This window comes from Cyrtonyx montezumae, unplaced genomic scaffold, assembly GCF_038088225.1.
Source record: "Cyrtonyx montezumae isolate F1298 unplaced genomic scaffold, pur_monq_1.0 scaffold_10, whole genome shotgun sequence".
In the NCBI taxonomy this organism is placed as follows: Eukaryota; Metazoa; Chordata; class Aves; order Galliformes; family Odontophoridae; genus Cyrtonyx; species Cyrtonyx montezumae.
Window position 1 is genome coordinate 6,337,948 of NW_027071826.1, and position 14,704 is coordinate 6,352,651.

At 39.8% G+C, this 14,704-nt stretch overlaps 1 protein-coding gene across 6 annotated transcripts in view; it reads left to right on the forward strand.

Annotated features, from left to right (window-relative positions):
* SYNE2 (spectrin repeat containing nuclear envelope protein 2) overlaps positions 1-14,704 on the forward strand; it is a 161,343-nt gene that overhangs the window by 106,555 nt on the left and 40,084 nt on the right. For all 6 annotated transcript variants that reach the window (XM_065749049.1, XM_065749023.1, XM_065749014.1 and 3 more), the window contains 14 exons: positions 163-345; positions 775-921; positions 1,732-1,908; positions 2,146-2,301; positions 3,665-3,814; positions 6,642-6,812; positions 7,570-7,703; positions 8,010-8,214; positions 10,288-10,467; positions 11,136-11,264; positions 11,698-11,852; positions 12,222-12,369; positions 12,737-12,831; positions 14,163-14,397. In XM_065749049.1, coding sequence (XP_065605121.1) covers positions 163-345; positions 775-921; positions 1,732-1,908; positions 2,146-2,301; positions 3,665-3,814; positions 6,642-6,812; positions 7,570-7,703; positions 8,010-8,214; positions 10,288-10,467; positions 11,136-11,264; positions 11,698-11,852; positions 12,222-12,369; positions 12,737-12,831; positions 14,163-14,397 — 2,265 coding nt within the window. The remainder of the gene's footprint in view (positions 1-162; positions 346-774; positions 922-1,731; positions 1,909-2,145; positions 2,302-3,664; positions 3,815-6,641; positions 6,813-7,569; positions 7,704-8,009; positions 8,215-10,287; positions 10,468-11,135; positions 11,265-11,697; positions 11,853-12,221; positions 12,370-12,736; positions 12,832-14,162; positions 14,398-14,704) is intronic.

The window sequence follows — 14,704 nt, forward strand, 5'->3', positions numbered from 1 at the left end:
ATACTGCCAGAATGTGTTAAGTTTTCTGAACTTTACAGTCTTGCTAAAATCCATTTGTTAAGACAGTTCATCCAGTGACTGAAAACCTGATTTCTTCTCTTTATCTAAATAGATGTATAAATATGTATTTACCCTCTCTTAAAATTCTCCCATGCACCTCAGACATTCTCTAAGGAAGTTGATGACAAATCTTCCCTGAAGTCATCTGTGGTGAGCACTGCCAACCAGCTCTTCCACGTGAAGCAGGCCGATACTGCAGCACTTAGGTCATCTTTGGCAAAGTTTGAGCAAAAGTGGGGAGAACTGATTACACAGCTGCCAGTTATCCAAGAAAAGCTCCACCAGGTGAGGAGAAACTCTCCTACTATCTCTCAGTTTGAGCTAAATAATTACTTTAAAATGTTGCTACTGGGTTTCAGCTGTGTAAGGCCTGCAAAGCAACTCTTTCTTAATTAGCTGTCTGTCTTGCTTTCAGAATATCCCCAGTATTATACTGCTGTTTAATTATTACAGTGTTTTGCATGTATCTATCATCTTTATAGTTTTATATGAGAGTCGGTTACAATTAAAAATAATTTTATTTCAACTGTCTGAGTTCTGTAACTTTTTTAAAATTTAAGTTATATCTTCTCTGAAGCTCAGAGCTCACTGTGAAGTTCATAGCCCCATAATTGCAATTATAATGCCTGAGCCCTTCTAAAAATACAGATGTCATCTTCCTTGATACTTCTAACAAGCGGAGTGTGGAGGATTCATTATATTTTTTACCCCCAGCTTCAAATGGAAAAACTTTCCTCACGGGAAGCTATTGCTGAATTAATGATTTGGTTGGACCATGTGGAACAACAGGAAGGACATGAAGAAGCAATAAGTGCACAAAGGAGCGTGGCTCAAGTCAGAAGTCTCCTTCAGAAGTACAAGGTAAATGGCAAACTGGAAGTCCAGGCTTGGCTCGTTTTGCTGTCACAAGCGTGGAAACAGCCTCAAGATGCTGTTATATCCTCACCCTTGCACTCAGGAGGGTTCCCCAAACAGCTTCAAAGGTGCCTTAACATCTTCTGTTATAAAACTGTTTTGCTTCCAAGCCACACAAAACACTGCCTGCCCTGCATACGGTTGCAGCCAGCAGTGCTAAAATATCCTTCTCCTTATACAGTCCAATCTGTCTCACTCATTCTCTCTCTTGTATTTAGATTAAGGGATGAGTTGAGTAGCAAAGCTTGGATTCCTTACAGAGCCCACCTCTGCATTTGTGCTGTGCTTTAGTCCACCTTTTCACCAAGGAATACCTCATAATTTTGGAGCTCTGTAGCAAGGATCCATTTCAGTGGAGAACATGGGTTTTAAATATAACATGTTATCAAAAGAGAGGGCCTGCTAAAAAAAAAAAAGGAGCAGATCTATGTCCCTGCAGAGAGGCTGCAGTAGACTAATGACAGAGGCTTATTGCCCTGCACACAGGAAGGTTTCACACCATTCTTGTCCATCTGCAGATGTCAGGGTGCCCAACCTGAAGGCACAAATCCCCACAGAGATCTGTTTTTCTCTGGCCTTGCAGAGCTACCAAGAGGTGCTCTGGGCTCAGTCAGGATAGCATTTCCTAGCCTGTGGTGACTGCAGTTCTCAGGTGCTTTGATGCTGCACACTGTGTCACTAAAACCAATCACATTAAAACTGCTTCACTAATTGTTTTATGTTTTTGTTCCTTTTTGTTTGTTTTCATTCCTCCAGGAGTATATGATGGAAATGAACTTTAAGCAGTGGATGGTAGATTTTGTTAACCAGTCACTCTTGCAAATGAGCACTTGTGACGTGGAGAGCAAGCGGTATGAGAGGACAGAATTTGCTGAGTGTCTCGGCGAGATGAACTTGCGGTGGCACAGGCTGCAGGCATCCCTGAACAGAAAGGTTTGATTGCATTTAGTCACTTTCTGTCTCGTGACTTTGGTCTTGGCAGTACTGGTGCTCTGTATTTTGCAAACAGCCTTTCTCCAAAAACACTACTGAGCACAGATCTCTATATTTACATTCAAAGCACTATTTAGATAAACAAATACTGTAGTCTCAAATTTTGTCATGGAGGGGGCAGCCCTGTTTCTCCCCACCTCTAGATTTGTGTAAGTTAGAATATTCTGTAACTTTCAGATACAAGACCTGGAACACCTTCTGGAAGATACCACTGAAAATGAGAACAAAGCACGGGCTTTATACAACTGGCTGGAAGCACAGAGCGACCGAATGAGATCTTTACAAACTCCAGCAAGTCTAATCTCTGCACAGAACACATTAGATGATTGCAAGGTAAAACATTACATAAGTGGGATATTATTGTACAGAATGTACATAACACTTTGCTGAATCCAGCCTGATTCAAAATCCTGCAATTTAAAATCCTAAAATACATTTAAAATAAATGTAAAGGAAGTTGCCATTTCCTAGAATACTACAGCGTAATTTTAATTAAAGGATGGTACATTCAAGCTAGGTCTACTTTTAATGTGAACTGCTATTTTATGGTTTTTTTCCTTCAGCTGAAGGTGCATTGGCATCATGTTTCATGGTGTTTGGAATGTCATGTGACAATGTTAGAGATCGTATTCTGAGATGCCTTGAAAAAGAAATAGTGTTCTCTGTTCAGTACAGTCATGGCAAATGCTATTGGTACCATTAGTTTGAAGAAGTCTGTAGTGGTAATATTTTGGGATCTACACAGCCTCATTTAGAAAAGCAGTAACAATATAAAGGTGCACTGGAGTGTAATCTTTGCAAACCCCGAGAATCTGGATGTATTTTGGTTTTGTTGCATTTTTATAGGCATCAGTTCCTTCAAAATTGGAACAGGTGTAGCCAGCTAATTACTAAAGCCTATTACTCCAACAGTCTGTTGTTTTCTTTCAGTACAATGTTCTCTCTCTATTTTTTCACATGGAAGATTTGTTCTTTCATTGCCATAGTTACACGTCTCTCTCATATTAGGCTGCTGTTATTCCCTGGAGTGTTCTGTTATACACAGAGTTACTTGTCTCCCTGAAGCAGTCTAAAACATATCAGGGGGTCAGAGTGGGAGAAAGACAGGGTACCTTTGGCTGAAATATTGTCCTATTCACAGCAAGGTACAGTGTTTGGATGCAGGTGGCTAAAGTGTTTCAATAAAATTATTTGCTCAATAAAAATGAGATCAAAATTTGACAAAGTTTTAGGGACAGTAGACTGGGGAAAGAAAGGTCGTGACTTTAAGTGTAGTGTTATAGTCCACTATAAGAATATTTGTTAATGTTGTGTGAAACTCGTTAATGAGCATCTATATAAACATCATGAAATCTTTCTGCATCTGGAGAGGTACATAGAGGCATAGATGGTGGCTGAGGAATTAGGTCTTGATGATCTCCTTCCCAGACATGATGTCCATACTACCACTAAAGGAACTGGTTCTGGTTCTACCTGCCTAAGCAACTGCTGTCAGTTTGAATTCCCATAAATAAATGTTCAGTGTTGGGGCTACAATTGTGATGGTGCTGCATGCTTTAAGAGGACTGGTTTTAAAAACAACCTAGGCTCTTTACACTGAAACGTTTTTCAATGTTGTCATTATTAGGTCTTTTTTACCTTACTATTATTACTGATCTTACTTATCTTCCTTCTCTGTCTCTCTTTTCTCATTTAGGACCTAGAAAATCAGCTTGCAGCTAAATCCAAGGTGCTTGATGAGCTCAAGCAGAGTGTGTCTTTGAATGGTAGTACAGAACAAGCCCCAGAAGCGCTGTCTTTCGGAATAGTTGACCTGTCTGAAATGAAGGACAGTGTTGTCAGCCAGGTAAATGATTTGATTGCATTTCAGAATTCCTCCAGCACATACTCTTTCCACTACTGTTAGTAATTTTCTTCATGAAATATAAAAAGCTGATACAAAAAAAAAAAAAAAGCAGAGTATTTTTATTCTTAACCTTATAAGAACTTTTTTCATTCTGTTAACCTACTTCCAAGATGAAGGGAGAAAAAAGCAGTTTGAACACAGTAGAAGGAGATACAGAGACACATCCGCAGTTCAAGAAAATAATGAGAATGCATGGATGTATTTCTGTTATCTTATGCTTTCTTACTTCTGAGGAAGTTTCTGAGGAATGAGAGTGTGATCCGAGACAGCCAGCATGGCTTCATCAGGGGAAAGTCATGTTTAACCAATCTTGAGGTCTTCTATGATAGTGTTGGCATTAGTGGACAAGGGAAGGCGACCAATGTCATTTACCTGGACTTGAGCAAGGCCTTTGGCGTGGTCCCCCACCACAGCTCCAAATTGGAGAGATGTGGATTTGATGGGTGGACCACTTAATGGATAAGAAATTGGTTGAAAGGCCACAGACAGAGGATGGTGATTAATGGTTCTGTGTCCAGGTGGAGGCTGGTAACAAGAGGTGTCCCCCAAGGGTCAGTCTTGGAACTGGTGCTCTTTAACATCTTTATCAGTGACATCAACAGTGGAATCGAGTGCACCCTCAGCAAGTCTGCTGATGACACTGAGCTGAGTGGTGCTGTTGAAACAGTGGAAGGAAGGGATGCCATTCAGAGGGACCTCAGCAGGCTTGAAAGGTGGGCCTGGGTGAACCTAATGAGGTTCAACATGGCAAAGTGCAGGGTTTTGCACTTGGGCCAAAGGAATCCCGGGCATCTATACAGACTGAAAGGAGCAGTCCTTGAAAGCAGCCCTGAAGAGAAGGACCTGGGGGTCCTGATGGATGAAAGCTCCTGACTGGAGCTTTTCTGCCTCTCATCTACTCTTACCTCTGCACGACTGGATGGCTTCTACTGTCTTCTAACCCTACGTAGTCCTCAGTTGCTTCAAGGAAAAACAGGCAGATTGGTTTCCCATACAAACTGACTCCAAGACAGTCTGCATACATGGTTATATTAGCTTTATACTCAAAACTGATCATGTTTACCTAGATGCAATTGATAGATACAAAAGATCTAATAACGTTCTTAGCTACAGCTAATATTTGAATTTGTGATCATAAATAGCCGTATATTGTAGAGGATTATATGTGATCCAATAATTGTGCTTACAGTTAAGATTCTATTATACTTCTTATTACAAATGCTCTGATTTCATTTCTCAAAAGATTGTTAAACTTGAATCTTTTTACTTGAGCACTTCCATATAAGATGTCAGTCCAGGATGAGGTTGCTCCTTCTTGTTTTATGTATCCACAGAGACAATGTGGTTGTTTCTCATGTAGGAAACAGATTTACATGTATGTGCATGATAAAAAAGGAAAGTGCTTCATTTCAGTACAGAGCTGGGGTTTGTATTTGGCAGGATTAGCAGCCTAGTGATTCTAATTACAACCACTGTGGGTCATGTTAATTTTAGTATTTCATGACATAAGTACTGAACGTAGAAACTGCAGCTTGTTGCAAGCTAGTTGTTTGCATGAGCAATGAAATGTGAAACACAGTCTTGTATGACTGGCCTCAGAGCCTGGCTGTGACTTCAAATACATGGCTTAGAAGATGTGCTGCCTTGTCTGTACTATAATGGGTCTTGAGACTGTGAGTCTGTGTCCCGGAGACATTTCATGAGTACAATATCTATCTGTCATCTTTGTGCGGGCAGTAATTAGCTGCAGGCTACAAAAAGCAATTAGAGATTCTTCCCACCTACACCATGATTCAAATGAAAATAAGGTTGATTAATCCATCTACTCCTGCATGCCTGGAACCATGATATTCTGATACAGTGATTCATGCAGTCTATTTAGTGTGCACTATGGTTTGGAAAACTTTCATCTTCCATTGAGTGGATGCATAGCTGGAATTGAAATCTGTCACCTGAACAGGTTCTGTGGAAGCCTGCTTTTTGCCTTGCCCACTTTGCCAAAGCATCTGGTACTGGCATGAGTGAGAGCAGATACTGAACCAGATTAATATTTCATCTAACCTAGGACATACGTTGTGTGCTTACCTGATACAGAGGGGTAAAAATGGTAAGTCACACTGAAGGAGAACTGTGGCAGATGGAAACTTGCTTGACTCAGTACAGGTTACAAGATTGCAATCATGAAAGAAGCAAAGAGAAAATGAGAAGGATATCATTCATTTGACTGTGCATGAGAATCCTGTAGTTCCCCGTTGTGTAGTTTTGGCACTCTGCATTGTTAGAGCATAGTGACAGAAGAGGGATGATAGCTCTCCCAAGTATTTTAGCAACATCTTCCTTAGAAAGCAATTTCTGTTCAAATTTTGGCTAAATAAAACTTATTCACTGAATCAAACTGTCTGCTTTCTTAGAAGATTAATGCTCTAAACTTCTGCCATTTGGGAGTGATTTTGGCAGGGAAGAATAAATAGTTGGTTGTTTGAGTACTTCTTTAATTTTTGGTTTGGAATTATGGCTGACAGAAAAGTGCTACCTTGAAATCTAGTTACATTTTTATTTCCAGCAAATTCTCATACTTCTCCCCAAATACTGTTTATTGCTTGCTTGGAAGCCTGCACGATTCATTACCAAGTAGGAGAATACTCTAATTTGTGAAAATGTGGGTTGTCATGAATCAAGCATTAAGCTGAGATTTTTAAGTCAATTTAAAGGTGATTCATAAGTAAGAACTACCCAAGAGATTGTAACACAAGTGGTTTGTTTGTAGGTCGCACAGCTGAAGACCTCAATGCAGTCAATACTGCAGCAGTGGAGAGTATATGATGATATTTATGCAGAAGTCAGCCTGTTGATGACAAGATATTTGTACTGCATAGACCAGTGCAAGCCCTCTGTGCTGTCCTTGGAAGCTCTGAAAAACCAGGTCAAAACTCTCCAGGTAAATCTACTGAAATTGTCTTAGTTTGGTGCTTACTTATTTGCCTTTAAACAAACTTCACCTACAGTGAGCATTCTGGCTGGCCTTGGGTCTGACTGCTTTAAAGATATGGCCAAAATCTCCTTACCTGGCTTCAAACCTGTGTCAGGATAGCACTTGTAGTTCATCTTCAAGCCACATCAGCTGTTGTACAGATCAGACCGAGATGGTAAATACCGAACACATCTCAGTAAAGTTCACTTAAGCACTTCTATTCTCACCTAGGGACAAATAATCAATAGGAGGACAAATAATAAATAGGTACTGCTTACCTCTTTCCTTACTTCTCCTTCTTCATTTTCAATCCGGATCATTTCCCGGATGTGATCCATGGCAGCATTCTGCAATCACCTGTGTCAGGAGGGGGGATACACTGGAGATGGAAACATGAGTTATCGAGCCAACTTCACCACCAATAGGAATTTCCATGGAACAGCAGCCTAAAATAAGACATTCTGATTTCTAGTGAATTAATTTTGTAACTCCGAAGCTGTGGGTTTTCACTTCACTTTAAAATAGGCTGACTGAAGAATTTTTTCACTTTGACCCCTTGACTTCCCTTTTAATTTTTAGGATCGTGTGTTAACATTTTTCACAAACTTTTTAATTTGTGCTGCAAGCGTGTAGCATTATTGCTGCTGTATTCCTTCTAATCTATGGTGGAAGCCATGCATACATCACTGATCTTCACAACTAATTTCAATAATCCATTTTGCAGTCTCTTCAGGATGAGTTGGAGAACAGTGAAGAAAGCTGGACCAAGCTCCAGGCAGCTGCTAATAATCTGAAGAAGAACTGCTCCTCCTCCTTTGCAGAGATTATCAACCAGAAGTGCACAGAGGCACACAACAGGTATGCTTACAAAGAGCCATGTCTATTAGTATGAAATGAAGTCTCTGAGGTAGGATTTCAGTGTATGTCACATTTTTAAATCTCTATTAGCAATGCTTTGCCGTGTAAGGGTACCCTTGTGAAGAGTAGCTGGTGCTACTTGTTTTGTGATGGATCACAGAGCCCAAAATGGTGCTGTGTCAACAGGCTTCCACCTGGCTTTGAATACAAAGAAACTCCCCTAGGACTCCTACACCAAATCATATTCTGATTCATGAAGTGCATCTCCAAGCAAAATGCTCTTATCACAATTAGATGTGTTTGCAGGTGGAGCTCAGTGAATGAAGACATCACTGATCAGCTGCGGACAGCGCAAGCAACACTTCAGCTCTGGGAGCCCTATGACAGTTTATGTACTGAGGCAGCAGCCAAATTACAACAGCATGAAGAGCAGTGCACTCAGCTCTTGGATGCTCACATGCCTGAGGATAATATGACAGAAACCCTGAAACAGAGGATACAGGATGTAAAGGTGCATGAATATGTTTCTACTGCCTTATACAAACCAGGATTTATTTACCCCCCAAAAACCATCAAATCTAATGAACATCTTTTTCCCCCTTTACCCCCGCACAAAACACGAAATCTGATTTTTCCCATTATTCAAAGGACACAAAATTTTCTGTTATTTTGACCAGATCCTGGGGCCAAATTAAACCACAGTTAGCATAGAGAGCAAAGAGGAGCAATAATATTTCATCTCTTTCCCTTTCTGCTCTATACAAAAAATCATGCCTGTACTGGAGAGGATCATTAAACCAAAAATGATTTACTTTAAGCAGCACAGCTTGGGAGGAGAGATAATATCTAATAGAACAATAACTGTCAAAAAAAGAGACCAGTTTTCCTGAACACAGGACCATCTTGAGGTCTTCTACAGTCATCTTTAAATTGGCTTTATTTGGTTTTTGTCCTTTTTTTGGACTGGTCTGATAAGTTCACAAATTTCTGAGCTCATTATATTATTCCAGACACTTCTGACTTTAGGCAAATGAGATTTCATACTGAGACCACAGAGTACATTTGACTCTTTCAGGCAGTAAACTGTTATTAGGTTCTGACAGTTTTGGTTTCGTCAAAATGCATTAAAGAAGTACAATAATCCTTATCTCAGGACAGAGCAATGATTTGTCACACTTTATGAAACTTTGGACTTCTTCCATTATGTGGATAAAGTATCCTATTTTGCATGTAAGTCAGCTGAGAAGTTCTGTTATGGGAAAGAGAGCTCTTGTACTTCTTCCCAGGTCAGAAATAACTAACTATGGCAAAACTTAAAACATTTTAACTTCTTTCTGGTCTATTAATAGCTGCAATACAGACATTTGTAAACACGTTAGCAAAGAGGCATCCCATTTTCTGGAAAAGTTTTGGAAAGATTTTTGTACCTACTAAGCATGACATAACCACTAGTATGCCATTAACTCTGTGTGTCTTGTTCTAGTTAGCATGAGTACAACACACACAGCTTATTGTATTTTGCAGAATGATGAATTGGAAGAATGGGGAATAGTGGCGTGTTTCACATACATGTAACACAACTACAGGTGCACTTTAAGTTGTATTTTAATCTGTCTATCTTATCCTGTAGTAGATATTACCACAATACATACAGATAAAGTCCAATACACATTGTAGGAAATCAGAATGGGTTTTCTTATGTGACAGTTGATAGGCACAAGGAAATGGCCTCAAGTTGCATCATGGAGGTTCAGATTAGGTGTCGGGAAGAATTTATTTGTGGAAAAGAAGGTTAGTCATTGGAATAGGAAAGTGATGGAGTCTCCATGCTTGGAGGTATTGAAAAGATGTGTGGCAATAGCAGTTAGGGACATAGTTTAATGATGGGCAAAGTGTTAAGCAGCAGTTGGACTTGATGGTCATAAGGGTCTTTACTGACCTAAATGATTCTATGATTTCAAATTATTAAATCGCTAAAGCATTGGCTTACAACATGATCCATTCCAAAGAAGAGGTAAGGATCTAAGAGCCATTTTGCTTTTTAGGGAAGCATGTTTGTTCTTTGCCATCAGTCAAAAGCCTTTGTCAATACAGTAAAGATGATATACAGTGGCAAATTCCATGGAGTGTTGTGGCTAAAAGCAAATGACACTTGTAGTAAGTGGTATGTTTCACAATGACTTCTTGCCATTCCTTGTCCAAGTATCAAGTTTGTAATGGAATGACATTTCTCATGTGCAGTATGAGCCAGTTTCTCCATCTGCTAATATAAATCTGGTCTGTAGAGATAGATATTCTAATTTCTCTCCCTGATCTGTTCTGTAAAACAGAAAAGCCCACTGCCTGCACTGGTTTTCTTCTGAACTTTGAACTGTGCCTTTCCCAGCACTAGAGTCACTGGCTGCAGTTCCTGTTATCTTCTGAGTAAAAGACTGAATTTGCCTCGCAGAGGAAATGAGCCAAACAAGCTTAGTCACAGCAACAAAAGATACTAAATGAAAATGGCACATGAATGAAGATCTGATTCATTTGCTGACCTTTGTTGTTTTGGTTTTTTTTTTCTAATTTCCAATTCTCTCATCAGGATTTACAACGTGGTCTTCAAAACGTAGTGGGATGCCGTTCCCACATTTCTGAGTTGGCCAATCAGATAAAGCAGCAGGCTGGGGCAGCTGCAGAAGCCATTCTGTTGGAGAAGCTGCAACCACTCCAGAGAGCATCCTATTTGGAAAAGATGTTGCAGAGGAAGTTAGATGAACTTGAGGTATTTTTATGATTAGAAAATTAGCTGTCAGAGTGTATTAACATCTCCACTGGAATCCTGTATTCCGTGAATGGAAATGAAACTAAAATAATAAATTTAAACTCAAGTTTTATAGAAAATGAAATAAAACTCGATGTTATGGTCAACTATGTAAAGAAACAGCACTTAAGTCCAAAAGGACAGATGAAGGAAGGGTTTCAGCCTCTTACCTGCTTGTGTTGCTATAATAAGCCTTTGTAAGCAGACCCTCAGATGATTACAGGTCAGAAAACTTGTTTTATTTTACGAGCTTTGGACTAAGTTGTAAACTTTCTCATCTCTGCCTTGGAGCCATCCTAAGAGCTTCTGTTTGCCTCAGTAAGAATGAACACAGTGTACCTAAAACCAATACAGATCTACAAGAAGGTGTCCCAGGTGCCCACATTTCTTCCAGATATATAAGAATCTCTCAAGAATTATAGGTTCTGTTTCTTGAAGTCTGCTTTGGCTTTAACACTGCATTTATCCAGTGCAAACAATGAGGTTCATTTAGTGAGTTATAAATACATTGGAAATTGGATTGAACGTGTTTGTCTTCCTGAGGGTATTAGTTATTGTTCCCTATTGTATAGCAAATGCATATATTACACCTGCTCATAATTAATGTAAATATGCAATGTTCATTCTAGTTCAATCTTTCACAACTGGAGGATTTTAAGAACTGTCTTGAAACACTGGAGGGTCGTGTCAAGAATTGCACAGAGGCCTTTGATAATCTCCAACTAGAGGGAGAAACAGACAACTCCGAACTGCTCTTGGTACGTTCGATTTCCCAAGTAGAAAAAGATGAATAATCAAGAGTCCTAATTAAGGAAAGGAATCGTATATTCTAAGCTTTGGCCAACACAGTAACTGTAATCTCATCCCAAAATATTATTATAATACATAAAAATTAGATATACATTGCAAAGAAAATGAACTGCATGAAAAGGAAGAAAGTCAGAGTTGGAGTTGGGAGATCCTTTTTTCCCAGCTTTATTCTGCAGCTGCCTAGTTTTTGTACTGTACCTGTAGGGTACAAAGTTAATCTTCAAGTGCTGGCTCACGCATACCTACTCAGTACTATTGAGCAAGTGGGCCTCCTGTAGGAACCAACCTGTTTGTTTCCTTCAAACTGTGAAGTTAGCGTTAAAATGTGAGATTTCTTTGGTTAGCTTTTTGGTTGCTATCAACTTGCCTTTTTACTTCCAGAATCACACACTGGAGCTTGCTGCCCTTTCTCCAAGCATAGAGAGTTTGAATGAAGCAAGCATTAAGCTGTCCGTCAGTGACTTCACCCTAAAGAAGGTGCAGAGCTTGACTTGGCAGTGGAGTCAGAAGACAGCAACTGCTTTGGAACATTGGAGGTGTGAAAGGCAAACAAAAAAGTCATTACTAACTCTTTCCTTTTCCTTGAGGAAAATGAAAATGAAGTTAAAGCATGGGAAGTATTTCCGGCTGTTCACAGAGCTTTCTCAGGGTGTTTCTTCATTAGGTTTCTACCCTTCCAACTTACTCCATAGAACCACTTTCTCTTGTTCTGTGATTCAGTAATTTAGTGGCTAGTTCTGTTCCAAGTCACTTGAAGCAAAGATGTAAATGGCTGTAGATGAAGAAAGGTAGAAAATTGCCAAGCAAAACCCTACTGTGTTAGCATTAGTAACTGCCACATTAGACAATGTACAGGAAACCAACTACCAACAAAATAGTTCCTGATGATTTCTTTTGTTTTACAGTGTGCTTGAGGGAACTCAAACTGATGAAAAGAAATTCTTCCAGAAATGTGAAAACTGGATGAAATTCCTAGAAAAAATGAAAGAGACCCTGAAGACTAATATTCCAGGACGATTTGAAGAACTGCAAGAGCAACAGAGAGTCTATGCGGTAAAGCTAACTCTAAAAATCAAAATATCTTGAATGATGAAGGAAATAGGAAGGTGTAGTAAAGGATAAATTCAGCCTTATGTCTCTTTTTTATACCTTTCCTATGGTTTTCTGCCTAGATTGCATTTCTCATGAATGAATCCAGCAAATGTTAGCTCCTGTTGGGTCAACATATGGGTGCAAATTCCTCCTGGTATTCCAAAAGTGTGGAATCCTTAAGGGTGCATCTGATGATAGCTCTACAAAAGTACTAAAGCTTTTGGCATTTAAAATCGTATGCGCTATCACTGCGGAGGAGCAGATCCAGCTTTCACAGCAAAGATAATTCAATGAATTGTTAAAACTGTTGTTCTCATGGTATTTTCAGATGCTGCAAACTGAGATTTCCATAAATCAGCAGACATTTAATTCTATCATAGCAAAAGTTCTACTGTTCCTGGAATCTGGAGAAGCCAAAAAAAGGTAATACCTTTGTTTTTCTCCCAAAGATCGTGCCAATTCAGTCAATACGTTTTCCTTCTTGCATTCAGTATTGAACATTTGATCTCTTGAGGACACAAACTCAAATTGCTGACCAGATTTTCTCTTTAAATAATCTCCTGGCACATTTTGCAGAAGTGTTAAGAGGTGCAAACAGAAACACAGGTGCTTGGAGTTCACTTTTGATAGTAACTGGATGTTCTGCCAAAAAAGATTAATTAATTGGTCCCGTACATGAAGCTTCCTTGCCTGCTGCTGCTTCCCTGCAGTTGTTTGAACAGTATGGTGGAGAGGCCACCTTCTTGTAGAGGATAATGCTGCATGTAAAGGTCCATTTCTCTCCTCCCCGGCCTCTCCACTTCAAATTGAAGTACAGATGTGTGAGACTGTTTAAGTTGCCCCAAGCTCAAATAACAGCGCATTAAAGTCACTGGCCCCACGCAATCCAGAACACAACAGCTAAACCGGTTTTTTATTAATAAGATCTTACACTTTTCTCTTAATTGATGTAGAGTAAGAGGAGGCATATAATAATGTGAGCAAAGGTTCAACTGCCTCTGGTATTTCTGCTGTGAAGATATTATTCATCTCTGCTTGAGCTTTCTTCTTCCACAGAGTCCGACACAAAACTTCAGTTTAAAGTCCATAGCTTGGCATAAAGTTGCCAAGGAAGATAGGGCTCAACTAAGCAAAGCTTCTAGAATTTTTGTTGCAGTTAACCCCACAAACTTATCTGTGTAAGAGCTAATATGGTGGCCACAGGCTCCTGCAGAGAAGCAGAAGGGATAGGCAGGGACTGTTAACCATTCCATCTAGATGTGAGGGGTCATGTAAACGTTGCAGGAGAAGCGAAAGTGTTCAGGTGGTTTCAGTAGCAACACAGACCCTTATCACTTTGCATTTACACAGCCCTGCTGTAGGTTCAGCAGTGGCTGAACTCGTCATTACAGCCTGGGAACTGCACAAATCAAGTTTGCAGCACAATGAGGAATCTTGTCTCACTTGCATCATCTCCCTTGTTTTTCAGACAAATGCTTAGTGCATATTGTTTCTGTTACTGTTGTACTGCGTACATTGCTATAACACAAAAGCAAGAATGACTTGCATTATCCATTTTTGTATCATATAAAAGTTGTTTTGCTTTGCATAAAAGATGGAATACATAGAGCAGCTTGTGGATGTATAGAACTTTTTGCTTTGTTGGGCATTGTAATCAGAATTCCGCAGTATTCCAAATGTAAATCCACCACAATTACTGGAAAATAAAGCCTTGAGTTAAAAATGTTTTACCACTCAACACCTGTTTTCTGCAGGACAGAGTTGATTTCCAAGCTCACGTTGCTGAAAGAGCAGTGGCAGAATGTTACCCGATTGGTTCAGCAGAGAAAGAAAGATATCGATGGACTCGTGAGCCAATGGCAGCTCTTCAGGGGTTCGCTGCAGAGCCTCAGCAGGTTCCTTGCTGATACAAACAGCTTCGTCACAGCTGTCAAGAGCCAGGACTGCTATAGCCTTTATCACCTTAGAAATCTAATTCACGATTTCAAGGTACTGTACAGCTTTCTGATAAATCTGGAATCTGTCATTTTCCTCAGATTGAAACTTCTGTCCCGTAAGAAAAAAAATGCATGAAAATAACCTGAATGTGTAATGATGTGTGTCCTGTGAGTATAGGAGGTGCCAGGATCAGAAGGCAGAGAACAGAAAGGGCATCTGTCCTTGGGGCCACCGCTCCAAAATGCATTGAAACCAGGCAGCAGTTGTTCAGAGCAGCACATTCTGCACTTTATGTGCAGTGAAAATCACGATTCCCTCTGTTCGTGTTGGCTGTCTTGGCTTTATGCTGAATTTAACC